The 15,460-nt window shown below is 44.2% G+C and overlaps 1 protein-coding gene across 1 annotated transcript; it reads left to right on the top strand.

Moving 5' to 3' along the window:
- The first annotated feature begins 1,133 nt into the window (after positions 1 to 1,133).
- Positions 1,134 to 15,460, top strand: LOC310695790 (carboxypeptidase inhibitor SmCI-like). Its single transcript, XM_083480749.1, has 7 exons — positions 1,134 to 1,488; positions 2,951 to 3,130; positions 5,937 to 5,987; positions 11,137 to 11,313; positions 12,727 to 12,765; positions 13,400 to 13,579; positions 15,265 to 15,460. The coding sequence occupies exons 1-7, from the start codon at positions 1,398 to 1,400 to the stop codon at positions 15,267 to 15,269; spliced, it is 723 nt and encodes a 240-aa protein (XP_083336875.1). The 5' UTR covers positions 1,134 to 1,397; the 3' UTR covers positions 15,270 to 15,460.

Below are 15,460 nucleotides of genomic sequence, written 5' to 3'. Positions count from 1 at the left end.
TCTTTCTTTTTATCTGTCTTAAAGATATCATTTAATTGATGATACTTTAACCAGTCTGTTACCAGTTCTCTTATCTCTTCACAGTTTTTTAATTTTACCTGGTATTCTACTTTGGTTAACAGCTCTCTCTATATGTCTGCCAATTAGCCCTCATGTTCACTTTTTCCAAAGATATTGCTTCTAATGGGTAGAGCCACCACAGTGTTTTTTGTTCTAATAAGTCTTTATATTTTTCCCATACCGAAAAATTTGATTTCCTTATTATGTGATCCTTAAGTCCTTTTTCTACTTTTGCTTTTTCATACCATAATTATGCATGCCATCCAAATCTATTATCATGCCCTTCTAAATCTAGAATATCTCTATTTTTCAATATTATCCATTCCCGGATCCAGCAGATACAGGATGCCTCATAATATAATTTCAAATCTGGCAGGGTGAAGTCCCCCCTCTCTTTATCATCTGATAATAGTTTACATTTTATCCTTGGTTTCTTCCCCACCAGATAAATCTATTAATATCTTTTTGCCATTCTTTAAAGTATCCAGTACCGTATACCACTGGGATCGATTGGAATAAAAATAACATTCTTGGCAATACATTCATTTTAATCACTGATATTCTTCCTGAAAGTGATAAATTCATTCTTCCCCAGATTTCTAAATTCCTTTTTATTTCTCTCCATATAATTTCATAGTTACCTTTGAATATATTAATATTCTTAGCTGTCAGCCATACCCTCAAATATCTGACTTTTTTGTAAATAGTTTAGTCTGTAATTTGTTGTACCTCCTTTTTATATTGCTCCGTCACATTTTCCACCAAAACCTTAGTCTTGTTCTTGTTTAATTTAAACCTGATACCTGTCCAAAATCCTGGATCTTTTCCAACACCTTCTGTAGAGAATTTTTTGGGTCCTCTACCGTAATCACAAGGTCATCTGCGAATGCTTTTAGTTTACTTGCTTTATTTCCTACTGTTATTCCTCTAATAGTTCCATCTGATCTGCTCTTTCTTGCCAGGGCCTCCCTGAAGCTTCTAACAGCCGCAAGTCACAAGAGCCTATTAACCAACAAACGTCTATTGTTTGTCATCAGGTGCCAGGCTGTACAAATACTTGGATGAGGAGGAGGCTTGAATCACCATCTTATGGGGACGGAAATGTTTCTGGCCATGCCAAGGTTATGCTGATTGACTTAATTATTCCACTATGTACCTAGTTGAGAACAGTTCTTATTCAAGAACAGAAAGTTACCTTGATCTTAGCAAAGTCGCTTCAGAGTGTCCCTACCTGCCAAAAAATTGTTTTTGATTGTCATCTAAATGAACACCTCTCTCTATTGAAACCATAAAAAGAGGTTCCTCTCAGCACTGAGTGTCCACATCAAACAGCCGCCATGCAGTGCAGCGACACTGCACTCCTTTTCCTCATCATGGTATTATTTGCACCTTGGTCTAAGTTGCAGGGTTTCTTTGCCTATACAAAAGGTAAGCTTTCCATTGTTCTGACTCATGTAGGCAACTAGTTTGCAGGACCCCAGCCTCTCTGCAGGAGAGGCATCCATTGCAGAATGGATGGGATATGGAGGCATGGACAGAGTAGTGTGCTGGTGTCATAGGGGCAACAATTCTCTGGCATGTGTATAGCCTGCCTGTATACTTGTCTCTCTGACCCCTCCATTTGGGGGTGGATACATTCCTTTGGGCCTTGCAGAAGTACTTGCACCCTAGCTAGTGATCCATCACCACTCACAATTTGCTCGCTGTGCTTCAAACTCAAGTGCTTCAAATTCAAGTTACCTGTTATTAAAAGGTTTTGGAGTATCTTTCCATTAATATGAGGTGGCCCACGGGATTTAAAACTGTTTCTTCTTTATTCTCTGTAATTTTCTTCAAGGTAAGAGATCTAGAGGCCTAGAAGCACAGTTCGTTTTGCATACCTTTCACAACAGAGCCAGAAGCATCTCTGTGATGTGCTCACATTAAGTTATTTCCAGGGTTTGTATGCTAACAACAACAACAACAACAACAACAACAACACACAAATCATGCCATGGAAGCAGCTATATTTCTCCCCCATACAGCTCCTGAAACCATGTTATGTACCACATACACCACTAATTCCAGCGATGTCTCTAGCTGTATTTTGAAAGCATGCATCAGGCGTCACGCTTCCTAACTTCCCAAAGACACTTTTAGATTTCAGGAAGTTACATAAATAAAGAGAGTTTGATTAAATCGCCTTTGGAAAGCCTCTCACTAGAGCCATTACCAAAGAACTCCTGCCTTCCATCTTGCAGACATCTCAGGGGTGTAGAATATAAATGAACTCAAAATCAATCTCAGATCGAACTGCAGTACTAGTAAACTTGGCTGGATCAAAATGAAGTTGGCTCATTATACATGTGGACATTATCAGTGTATGGCATTCAGCTTATGAACGGACTAACTGCAAGTTTTGGAAGCACCACAACCCATCATCCATTCCACAGGAGCGAGGGAGTAGGAGTCCCTACCTCATCCCTCCACTAATACCTCCACATTTTTTGTTCTTGATGATGCATCAAGCAAAACTAATTTTTAAATTAGAGCAGCTGGAAGTGAAGGAGAGACCAGTGGGGGGGGGGGAATAGGGAAGGTTGTGTAGCAGCTTCACAGTCAGCATGAACCCACAGACTTCATCAGATTTAGCACATTGGTATGTTATAGTCATCTTAAGGACTGTGGGAGAGATCACAACTGGACTATTTACAATGGGGCAAAATTAGGCTTCCAGTTGGCTCTTTGGCTCTTTGGGTCCCATTCTGGAGGTTCCATCTGTAGCTACTAGGCAGAGATAGTATTAGATGTTTGATTTACAAATGTAACAACTTTGTTTTCTTCTGTGTTTCAAAAGATGAAATGAAATGAGATGCAGTATATGATATCTTCCCATCTCTCCCCCACCCAGAATCTATGCCTAGAAAATGTAGACTCCCTCCAAGACCTGGACGGTGCAAATTAGATCTTGAAAATTATTACTACGATTTTAAGAACAGCATGTGCAAGACGTTCATTTACGGTGGCTGTGGAGGCAACAGAAATAACTTTGCAAATCTCTTTGATTGCATTTACGAGTGTGAAAGGTTTGGTAAGGGCAAATATTTCCCACCCCCCTCTATTTTCCTAAGCCTTTTAAATTCCCAAATGTTTGAAGTGAAAATCTGTTTCAAATATCTTCTTGTTTGAGAATCTCTTATACTGATTATGCTCTCTGCTGCTAGAGTTTTTATGCTTCTGGAGCAGCTGTCTGAGTTAGAGTGGTGCTGCTTTACAGTTGTTCCGGTTCTACCTGAATGGTTGCTTCCAGAGGGTGATGCTTAGAGAATGCTCTTCAGCCCCATGGGTTCAATGTCATTCCCCATACTGTTGAACATCTACATTAAACCTCTGAGTGGGGTCATCCAGAGTTTTGAAGTATGTTGTCAGTAATATGCTGATGACACACAGCTCTACTTCTCCTTTATATCTGCTGGATCATTGTCTTGCCTTGGTAATGGACTCAAAGAGAGCCAACAAACTGAGATGAAATCCAGATAAGGCTGAGGCACTATTCTTAGGTAGTTCCCTAGACTAGATGGATGGGAGGCTGCTTGTTCTTGATTACACTCTCTCTCTGTCGCTTGAGGCTCAGGTGACCTTGGTAGTGCAAAATGCCTTCCATCAGGTTTGGCTGGTGGGCCGGCTGTGCCCCTGTTTGGACAGGGACAGCCTAACTTCTGTCATCAGTGCTCTGGTAGCCTCTAGGTTAGAGTACTACAATGTGTTATACGCAAGACTGCCTCTGAAGACAGTTCAGAAACTCCAGCTGGTGCAGAATTCAGCAGCCAGGTTGCTAACCAGATACAAAACACCGCTGAACCTTTTGTTACGTAAATACAATACTAGTAACGACACACACAACGTAACAGGCTGTATGTAACAGTATAACTTCTATTTCAAAAGAGCAATTCAGCATATCATATCACAATATGTAATTCCATAGACCTACTTATCAAAAGAGCGGAACATACTGTATACTGAGAGATTAAAGTCCAGCGGATTGATCAGGAGATACAGTCTATTCAGTTCTTATATCAGCAATAACCATGATGTGGAATGCTTATATCAATCTTGTAGTGCTCCGCGTGTCAATGCTTTTGAGAATTCTAGAGTTTCTCCAATGAATTATCTAATTTTAAGAAAAAGAAAATCAGTAGAGATCTCAAAGATTACGCGACAGGTAGGGTTTATTTATGGCTTAGCCCATCTGGACAAGTCAACAGACTATCCAATAGGTCCGACAAGCAGCATTGTTTTACCATGCCTACAGATTATGATAGTTTATCCAGTAGCAGTGGTACAGATGAAGATAGGGAGCTTAGACTCAGATCCGGTCTCACTTAGCATTCTTTTTCCAATCAGTGCATCAGGCACCCATACCAGAGGAAGTAAGCACAGACAGCAATAGTACTTCTTTAGTAGTTAATTTATCCCAAAGAAAACTTACTCCAGATGAACTCCGCATGTTGAATATAGGTTTAGGTTCTGTATCTACACCCAAGTGCTCTGCTTTCCAAACAAGGATTCATTGATTTAAGTTGATTCGGGAGATTAAATTAAGGGATTTTTTTGGTAACAGACCATGGATACCTGAACGTTTCAAGTTCAGTGCAAATCTACCTTCACCCCAGTCTCCCACAATCACCTAATTAGAACATTTCAACATTTGGTACATCATGATTTAAATAGTAAAGAAAAGAAGAAGGGACACATGCAATATAATCTAAGCAAGGAGGACGCAGTGATCCTGAGCAAACTCGCTGCAGACAAGAATATAATTATAACACCAGCAGATAAGGGTGGAGCTATTGTCTTAATGAACAAGATTGATTACATTAAAGAAGCAGAGAAACAACTGAATAATTCTAATTTCTACTCGCCCTTATCTGGTGATCCCACCATATCGGTGAAGAACAAACTTCAGACAATTTTAAATGAAGCTATATCTTTGGGGTACGTAGACATACCGCTAGCAGAATTTGTATGTCCTGAACATACCAATACTTTACACCCTTCCAAAAATACGTATAAATAGGTTACCACTGCCTGGAAGACCTATCGTCTTAGTTTCAGGTTTCCTTTTGGAAAATTGTTCACATTTTATTGATTCTTTTTTACATCCCTTTACTAAAGAAACTCCGTCCTATATTCAGGATACTAAACACATTATAACCCTTATTGAGAACATGACTGTTACCCAACATAGTATTGTGGCTACGTGGGCTGTCTCTTCCCTATATACCAATGTTCCTTTAGATGTTGTTAAGTTACAGATTCAGGAACTATTGATTGATCACAACAAAACTTCTCCCCCAGTTCATTTTTTGATAGAAATGGTAGATTTTATTTAATTTAATAATTTAAATAAACTGGACTTTAATATCTCAGTATGTGTTCCGCTCATAGGGTAAATTGCCTATGGACTTGCATATTGTGATATGATATGTTGAATTGTTTTTTGAAATAGACGTTATATTGTTACTTAGCCTGTTATGTCGTGTGTGTTGTTACAAGGTTGCTAACCAGGACGAAACAGTTTGAGCCTATTACACCAATCCTTTGATCGGTAACCTACTGGAAAGCCTTACTTTATTTTTTGGCTATGTCAAGATGAGGCTGATATCTTCTAAGGCTCCAATAAGGCTCAGTTAAAATAGCCTGAAGTTTATTCAAGAAAAGAATGGTAACTTAGATTAAGAACGGCTCCTGAGTGTCTAGCTAATTGCTAAGTTGCCGAAATACTCCCTTTTGTTTTCCTATAGAACTCTAATATAAAAGTGGTTTTGCCAGTACTGGACACTCATTCACATCAAACATACCATACTGTAACAATCTTCCCCTTGCCCTTTTTGTAGAACTCCTTGTATCCTGGACAAGTATGGGAATTGATATGAAGTGGAGACAAGGTAAGAGTTCCTATTCTTGTCTGCTCTGTGTTCCTCAGTGAGGTGCATGATTAGTGCAGAGAGAATGCCTGCAAATATGAGAGGTAAGACAGTCGCAACAGGCAGGCCTGTGCTATAACTTAAGCACCAAGATAATGGGCAGGGACCCCCTCAGCTTGCTACTCAGTTCTGTGAGGCTTGGGGGGTTGGCCTTGGTTCACATATCAAGGATCTTGGTTCAACGCTGGAAGTTGTGGCTCAGCAGGAGGGAACTAAGCTGAATACTACTTCTGGTTCACAACCAAGTCAGGTTGGCCTTCACTGCATTGGGGAGGTTGCACACTGACCCCCACTTTAGAAAGTGCCCAACAGAGTTAGAATAATGATTGCAGATAACCTTTTTTTGTTAAGTTTAAATAATATCCTATTCTCCAAATCTGTACTGTTTGGGGCGGGGTAGAGGGTATGTGTGTGTGTAGGGAACTCCTTGGTCCTGAATGGAGTAACTGTGCCCCTGAAGGACCAGGTGTGCAGCCTGGGAGTCATTTTGGACTCACAGCTGTCCATGGAGGCACAGGTAAATTCTGCATCAAGGGCGGCTGCCTGCCAGCTCCATCTGGTACGCTGGCTGAGACCCTACCTGTCTGCGCACTGTGTCGCCGGAGTGGTACATGCTCTGGTTATCTCCCGCTTAGACTACTGCAATGCACTCTATGTGGGGCAACCTTTGAAAGTGGCTTGGAAACTAGAACTAATCCAGAATGAGGCAGCTAGACTGGTGACTGGGAGCGGCCTCCAGGACTATATAACACCAGCCCTGAAAGACCTACATTGGCTCTCGCTATGTTTCCAAGCACAATTCAAAGTGTTGGTGCTGACCTTTAAAGCCCTAAACTGCCTTGGACCCTGTATACCTGAAGGAGCATCTCCACCTCCATCGTTCAGCCCAGACACTGAGGTCCAGTGCCGAGGACCTTCTGGCGGTTCCCTCATTGCGAGAAGTGAAGTTGCAGGGAACAAGAGTGCATCGTTGTGCCTACTGCATTGTGATGAAGGAAACAAATCATGTTTACTTTGCTCCCTCATTGCATCCTCAAGCAGCTGGCCAGTGGAGCTTTTTCATGTGGTGAGGAAACTGTTGACATTTGACGATGGGAACAGAATGTTGGAACCATCAAAGGCTTTCAATGACAAGTTTGCCAGGTGCTTTTTGGATAGAAACAACCCTCTTCTTCCAGGCCTTTGCCTAATTAAAAAGATCTATAGCCTTTTAAACTATGTGGTGGTATTGTTTTTGTCTGTTACTATGGTACATAGTTTTGTGTTTTTATATTGTAAACTGCCCTGTGATTCTCAGATAAAGGGCAGTAGGGAATAATAATAATAATAATAATAATAATAATAATAATAATAATAATAATAATTTCAGTCTCATTTGCTATGCTACCATTATTATGGAGCAGGTAAGGTGTCGGACACAACTTACCTGATAATATGGGATTTGTTTTAGTTGATGAGGCTTTAGGATCTGGACAAGGTGTGAGAGTTGGAACTTAACTGGTTAAGTTGTTCCCATGATGCCTCACCATTCTGACGTCACTTTTAGAAGCTCGGGCGGAGCTTGGGCAAAGTTTGCCAGTCCCACTATGTGAGCTGTGGGGAACAGACGCAGCGCTGTGATGGCTACAACTAGTCCAGGGGGATCCTGGGGAATATTGGAATAAATGCTGTAAATAGACAAACGGGACTCCGTGTGTTTGTCTGAAAGCTGAATCAAGTTGGTGACAGTTTTTACACCGCTGTGCGAAGCTCTGCTGAACCGTGACGGAGAGGTGGCGCAGCGGAAGCGTGCCGGGCATCAATAAATCGCTAATTGAGGTTCGTAAATCAATTAGCGGGGGTCACGGCTAACAAAACAGCACAGGTTATGGACCCATAAATTATCGCTTGTAAAACTGTCGCGGGAGCTGTAAAATCACGGCAGGAGGAGCAGGCAGAAGCAAACAAGCAAGCTGCGAGACGCAGAGAGTGCCTGTGTTGCTGAGAACTGCCAAGAGCTGAGGGCAGCTGAGGTATCGTTTCTCCACGCCAGGGGAGCTGGAAGTCTTGTGAGTACAGCTTGGGGGCGCTTTTGGAGAACGGGAGGCCGGAATCTGAGGCAAGCAGGCAAGCAAGCTGAAAGACGCTGCAGAGAGCTTGGGGCTGTGTCTAACGTTTGGAGGCAAGCTGACGACGTTGCTGATGCCAGCTTGGAATTCTGCCTGGAATTGTGAGAGGCAGGGGAGCTGATCTGCTAAACCGGGAGCCGAAGAGAGGCTGGTTGTTTACGTGAGTACGCTGGGCCCCGGGGGAAGATGGCAGGCTGCCAGGTCTTGGAGGACTGTGGGAGGCTCACTTTAAGAAGTTGGGCAACCTGGCTGCTGATCTGAAGTCTACTGTTCTGGGTGCCAGGAAGCCAGAGGCCGTTCAGCGCTCCAGGGTGTTTGTGAGGCTGGAGGCGGAAAGCAAGGGCCGGGAGATGGCTGCTTCAGAACAGAAAGACAAGATGGCGCTGATCACCTACGTGAGAGCCGGTGCACAGCTGGGAAAGGCTGTGGGCCCCAGGGAAGGGGGGGCAAAGGAACTATTGGCGCTTGGAAATGTACTGCTGTGTTTGCTGTGAAGGCTCAGCAGGAGGCCAAGGGCAGATCGAAGCTGGAAGCCTAGAGATGGCTGGAGCCCCTGTTCCTGATGCTTTAGCCTCAAGGAGTGCTAGTGAGCAAGTCGGGGGGGCGGAAAGTTCCAAAGGCAAGCTTGAAAAGTTTTCCACTGTACGTGCTGGAATGAAGTGGAGGTTCAGAGGGGGCGAGGCTGGTGGGAGGCGCCGTTCCAGAAGGAGGAAGGCCAAGCCAGCTGGGAGCCCCGGAGCAGTATTTTTCCACTGGAGTTCGTCATTGCCAGGCTTCAAGGCCAGCCATCTGCTGCAGCGGGAGATACGTACTGCAGAGTTGTCTGGGAACTCTGAGATAAGTCCAGTCTTCAGAGCAACGCAGGATGTTGCGGTTTTCGGACGCTGACAAGGACTGAGGCAGCGGGACGTTTGTTGCTTCTATGGCAACTGTGAAAAACAACTCCAGCCAGGACACGAATGACACGCTGGGTGTTTTGGTTTCTGCTATCAGGCAGCACCTGATAGGAAAGCTGCGGAACTGCAGGGCTGTTTTCAACAGGAGCAATTGTTTTATTGGCTAACGTGTTTTTTTTTCTCCTTCACAGGAGGAGCTAGAGATCTGCGTTGTGCCGGGACTGAATAGTTGTCGGTTATCTGTATCTGCTCTAACGAAGCAGGGGTTCAAAAATGTGTTTTGAAAATAACACCTGTTCTATTTCCAGAGGGGGAAAGCTGCTCGTCGATGTGGAGGGCAAGAACAATTTCTTTGTTCTGGAGTCACCTCTGGAGGGTGGTGGGAATGCTGGAAAAGCACAGGTGCAGTGTGCTAAGGTTCCCAGTCATGTGCAGAAGTTGCCCAGGTGCACAAAAGGGTGCAAACTCCGGGAATGTGGGAGGTCCCTAGGGTGCAGGGCATGCAAGGGTGCACAGGTACTTGGTTTTCCCGGGTTTGGGAGGGTAACCAAGGAGGATTTGAGCTGGTTTACACAGATCTGTCAGGACCCAAGAGGTCTGAGAGTCTGGGTGGGGCCAGGTATGTGCTGTCGCTGACAGGTGACCACAGCCAGGTTGGCTGGTGTTTCTCTCTCAAATCACAGAGGGAGGTGGCGCAACTGATCCAGGATTGGGTTGCGGAGGTGGAACGAAGGTTCTCCACCAAGGTGCAAGGGTTCAAGAGCGACCGAGGGTCACAGTTTACTGGGTCTGCTCTGGAGGAATTTTTCAAGGAAAAGGGAATACGTCACCAGGTGACGGGTGCAAAGTCTTCTCAAGGGAGAAGGGAGGCTGTGGCTGAACCCAGTGATGGGGATAAGGTCCAGAATCAGGGTTCAGATCCCGGTGATGAGGACCAGATCCAGGGTCAGGGTTCAGGGCAGGTTTGGGCATCTCCAAGGGTTGTGAAAGGAGTGTCCAGGTGTGAGGCTTCATCTCCGGTAATGGAGAAAGCTCACTGAAGGGTTGTCAAGTCAGAGGGGGGAGAGTCTGACGGAGAAGACACAACTGCTGGTCCTAATGGGTCAGTAGGGTATCAGGTCACAGGTGCGTGGAAAAGTGTCGCACAGTGTGATTCTGGGAGTGTTGAAGGGGTTCAACAGGTGCCTGGGAAAGATGCTGGGAAGAAGCACAAGGCAAAGGGGAAGGTGTTGAACTCAAAAGGGTCTTGTCAGAAGGTGATGCAAGAGGGGGTGTGAGAGTTGGAACTTAACTGGTTAAGTTGTTCCCATGATGCCTCACCATTCTGACGTCACTTTTAGAAGCTCGGGCGGAGCTTGGGCAAAGTTTGCCAGTCCCACTATGTGAGCTGTGGGGAACAGACGCAGCGCTGTGATGGCTACAACTAGTCCAGGGGGATCCTGGGGAATATTGGAATAAATGCTGTAAATAGACAAACGGGACTCCGTGTGTTTGTCTGAAAGCTGAATCAAGTTGGTGACAGTTTTTACACCGCTGTGCGAAGCTCTGCTGAACCGTGACGGAGAGGTGCCGGAGTGGAAGCGTGCCGGGCATCAATAAATCGCTAATTGAGGTTCGTAAATCAATTAGCGGGGGTCACGGCTAACAAAACAGCACACAAGGTGCTTGCAGTGGCTTGGCCCACAACATGCCCCCCCCCAATTAAAAGAAATAATTAATGTGCCTTTACATGGGAGTGGTGCTTCAGTGTGAGGTGACAGGAAGAGAGAGTTTCTAGCAGGGTATTCTGAGAAGAAGGGAGAAGAGAGACTGGGATCCATCTTGGGCAGCCTGGCTGAAGGCTGGCTGCACTGCTGTGGGGGACAAGCCCCTCTTGAAATGACCATGCTGTAACTCCCTCCATGCAGACTGTAGGTGTAAAGAGTTGAATAAACCATATTTCTTAAAGCTACAACAGTCTCTGTCATGTCTCAATTCTACAAAGGAACACAGACCCTGTAAGCTCCCGGAGTCTTGCAGAACGCGGGGGTGGCAGCCAACATTTTAAACAATATGTTGCAGAATAAGAGATTATATGAGCTTTCCACCCCTCCTTTCCCCCTCCAGACCCACCTCAGAAATGCAAAAAGAGGAAACGTGTAGGATGGTGCCGAGAGAAAATTACGCGTTATTATTATGATGTCAGGAACAAGAGATGTTTGCCATTTGTTTATCGTGGCTGCGGAGGCAATGAGAACAATTTTGAGTCTTACTGGGAGTGTTCTCAGATGTGTGAACCATTGGGTAAGTAGAAATAAGTTTTTATGGTAATTTCAGGCAACCAAAACAACCTGCACCTTTCTTTTAACATTATCCACTCATTAAGGGTATTTAAGCTTCAGTACCTGAAATCTTGCCTGAAATATACTCGGAGTCCTGTAATGATTTCATGCTCTTTATTGCAGCTTGCAAAACAGTGATTGACTTGCCCCCCCCCCAACCTCAGGCTTTTATATACATTATTTACACAATGAGTCCCGTCTGATTGGCTGAGTCTGCTTCCCTCCTGGAGCCTGATTGGTCTTTTCCTGCAGGCCAATCAGTTGTTGCATTCTAGGATCCTACTTGCCTATTGTTCTAGGATCCAAGCTTAGTACATAACATTGCCCTTTAAACATGAGAGGGGTAATGAGAGTGTAGGAATCCTGCTGGGGAAGGGGTTCTCCTGCTGCTGCTTTTTAAAAAGTCAAAAGAAATTCAGCCTTTGATGCTAGAGTTGGAAACCTACACAGCTGTCAAAGGGGTGGTGGTGGTGGAAAGAGTCCAGAAAATGTCCTGCATGGTTGGTAGGTTTCTGGTGTTTACAGCCCTCTCCTATTAGGATTACATGAGTTAACGCAACCTCTGAATAAGGAACACTTTTAAAGGGGAGAACATCAGGCACGGTGCCAGGCGAGCATTCCTTGGGACAGCATGCCATAGTTGGGTGGGAGCATTACTGTATCCAATCTGATTGCCTTCCACCTAATCTCTGATGGCGTATGGAGAAGGAAAGATGTTAATTTATAGGCTGATTCATGCAAAAAGACAAGGCAGCCCTTGGGTCTTAAGCTGAGCTCCAGTAAGCCCTTAGCTGCAAGTGACCATTCTGTTCTTGAATAAGCATTGGGCAGCTAAGAGCAGCTCCGACAAAAGAAGAATGGCAAATAAAATTAATGGACTATGCAGAATTAGATAAATTAACAGGAAGGATTCGAAACCTGCAGGATCAGAGATTCTTAGAGGACTGGAGTAAATATTTGGACTATTTGAAAAGCAATTGTAATAAACAGATTACTCTAGTAGGACTGCAAGAGGTTCTGCAAGGATGGTTTTGTGAAATATTGCAAGAAAGACTTTGAAAAGAATTATTAGTTAAGGACAATTAAAAGTAATAGAGAAATTAAGAAATGCGGAACAAGTGATAAAGAACGGAAAATCTTCAGAGGTTGTTGGCGGAAGTCTAAAATATTGTATAAGATAAGAAGTTATATTAAATGATTGTTGGAACTGATATGCTAAAAAATCAATTAAAAAAAGCAGCTCCTGGTCCTAACCTGCCACCACTAGCATGCAGGCCATGTAAGGTTGCCATGAGGGGTTGCAACTTTCAGATAGAAAAAGGTTTCTCACCCCTGCCATATAGTAACATTGCACTCCTTGTCCTTATTATAACAGGAAAACCTCAAGATTTGAGAAACCCTGAAGTGAATCCAGGTAAGGATTGAGTCTAAGTAAGAGTCTCATGGCATTTCATGTCTGATCCTCATATGCACTGTACCTTGTGCTAGCTTTCTTCAGTATTGCAGTCTCCTTTTTAAAGTCCTTTTCTAATGTTTCTAAATCACTTGGGACTTTCCACCTTGTTCCCAGGATAGTAAGGCTTGTGTCCTCACAAGACGCAGTAGCATCTGCCCATAAGCACCAAGTCTACCACCATTAGACCCACTGTGCTAAGCAGGAGCTACCACAGCCTAGCAGAAATCAGGAGTTCAAGCAATTCTTGTAGGGATGACTGAGGAAGAGAGTAGAATTCCAGCCTCAGCTGTGCTTCTCTACTCAACTGTCCATCCAATGGTGGTAGACGTGGCACCATGCTAAATCTGCCTTATGGAACTACATAAATCATAGTCGCACCTAGCTAGTTTCAGCCAGTCTCCTTTGGTATATGATTTTACCTCTCCATCAGTATGACTGCTGAGGGAGTCAAGGCAGAGGTGTCATTATTGTCACTGAGATCATCTTAAGAGTGGCGATCACAAACATGACCCCTTCAGACTTTGTTTTCCTTTGTCGTTCAAACAATGAAATAATAGGTGTCTTTGTCCTTCTCTCCCTTCTGAAATTCCAGACTCTTTGCTTCCCACATGCCAACAGCCATTAGACAAAGGGCCATGCCATGAAAACTTTCCTCGCTTTTACTATGATGCCCAAACCAAGAAGTGTATACCTTTCCAATTTGGTGGCTGCAATGGCAATAGAAACAACTTTGTGAATGAAGCAGAATGCCTTCGGGAGTGTGGAGGCTCTGGTAAGCATACAGAATTTTTACAATTTTTCCAGAGAACCTAAGGAACCTCTTGACATGGTTTATGCAGTGATCTTATTCCAACTGCAGTAGTACAATAAATATACTTACTTCATGGGAGAGGGGGAAGCCTTGTTGCTGGTGATAGTCTTTGAGTTATGGGTTGAGGTAGAAGCAGGTGCACTCTGAAGCTGGAGAAGACAGAAGTGGAGAATGGAATCTGGAGAGCCTTTTTAAAACAAACAAACAATCAAACAAACAATACCTTGTTGTTGTTGTTTAGTCGTGTTCGACTCTTCGTGACCTGATGGACCAGAGCATGCCAGGCACTCCTGTCTTCCACTGCCTCCTGCAGTTTGGTCAGACTCATGTTTGTAACTTCGAGAACACTGTCCAACCATTTCGTCCTCTGTTGTCCCCTTCTCCTTGTGACCTCCATCTTTCCCAACACCAGGGTCTTTTCCAGGGAGTCTTCTCTTCTCATGAGGTGGCCAAAGTATTGGAACCTCAGCTTCAGGATCTGTCCTTCCAGTGAGCACTCAGGGCTGATTTCCTTAAGAATGGATACGTTTGATCTTCTTGCAGTCCATGGGACTCTCAAGAGTCTCCTCCAACACCATAATTCAAAAGCATCAATTCTTTGGCGATCAGCCTTTTTTAATACCTTGCACCCCCAATACCTTGCACCCCCCAAAATGGCAGACAGTTACTGGAGAGGTGGTATCTTTGCTGCAAACTACCTTTTCACCTAAAGTCTAGATAAACACTGTTATCCTTTGGCTTGTATGGCGAAGGAACCCACAGCTTCTGCAGAATTAAAAGGTGGAAAACAGTGGCATGAGGGGAAATTTTTCATAGGGTAACAGTTAGGGCCAAAGGCTCCAGATTGCAAAGGCGATGGGGAGAGTGACATTCCGTGCGTGATGTTGCAACATCGCATGTGTGAACATCGTACCTCCGGAAGCTGAGCAGAAGCTTCCTGGGCTTTGGGAAGGAGGTGACAGGCTACTGACAGGAAGCTGGAGCCCTTCTGCCTCCTTCTCAAAGCTGGGCAGGCTTTGGGACAGTGGCAAGAGGGCCCTTGGACCTGTCAGAGCACTGTGCCTTCCTCTCCAAGCTGGGCAGAAGCTTCCTGCATAGCACATGGACAGTGTGTGTGGTTTGGGTTATATCAGTGATGTTGTTGTAGATACAGTGGATGTGAGCTTCTGTCCTCCACCAGGTATGGGGACTTTCTGCCAGTCACAGCTGGATGAGTTTCAATGCAATAGTTTTTAGGCCAATGTAGCTGATAAACCAGAGCACGTCAGAGGCACGAAGAGTCTGACACGACAAATGACTAAACAACAACAACGAAGCTGATAAACAAGGCAGATCTCTATAGTTTGGATTGTTCTATAAGCTGGTGGCCATCATCAGCCCCTGGGGTAATGAATTCCATAGTTTAACTGTATAAAGAAGTCATTCCTCTTGTCTGTTCCTGAATCTCCCACCATTCAGCCTCATTGGTTTTTCTAGTTTTGTGAAAGCAAGAGAAATTTATCTCTGCCTAGTTTCACCACACTATACATTATTTTATAAACTTGGATCATGAGCTTCCTGCCTAAAGCCCTCAAAGAAACAGTTCCTCATAGTGGCATCTCTCACCTTTAAATCTGATTGTCCCTACATCTTGCTTCTTCCTTTAGGTTAACATTGAATCCTTGTGCAGAACTGTATTCAGACCCATTAACATATCATTTGCTCCTGCGGAATAAAGGCACCAGAGGAAGCCAGGAAGCCTTTCCCCCCACAGCTTCTTCTAAAGATGGATGCCTTTTATCCTGCTGTATCAGTCTGCTGGAATGTCTTTCTTGCTCGCCAATAAATTCACCTGTTCTTCCA

This window comes from Podarcis liolepis, assembly GCF_965112155.1.
Source record: "Podarcis liolepis genome assembly, chromosome: 16".
Taxonomy (NCBI): domain Eukaryota; kingdom Metazoa; phylum Chordata; class Lepidosauria; order Squamata; family Lacertidae; genus Podarcis; species Podarcis liolepis.
This window is presented reverse-complemented; position numbering and strand designations above follow the sequence as displayed.

Excerpts from the sequence above, each read along its gene's own strand:
- LOC310695790 (XM_083480749.1), top strand. The coding sequence starts at position 1,398 with ATGCAGTGCAGCGACACTGCACTCCTTTTCCTCATCATGGTATTATTT. Across the intron at positions 1,489-2,950 it reads TTTCTTTGCCTATACAAAAG|AATCTATGCCTAGAAAATGT; the intron begins GTAAGCTTTCCA and ends TCCCCCACCCAG. Across the intron at positions 5,988-11,136 it reads TGATATGAAGTGGAGACAAG|ACCCACCTCAGAAATGCAAA; the intron begins GTAAGAGTTCCT and ends TTCCCCCTCCAG.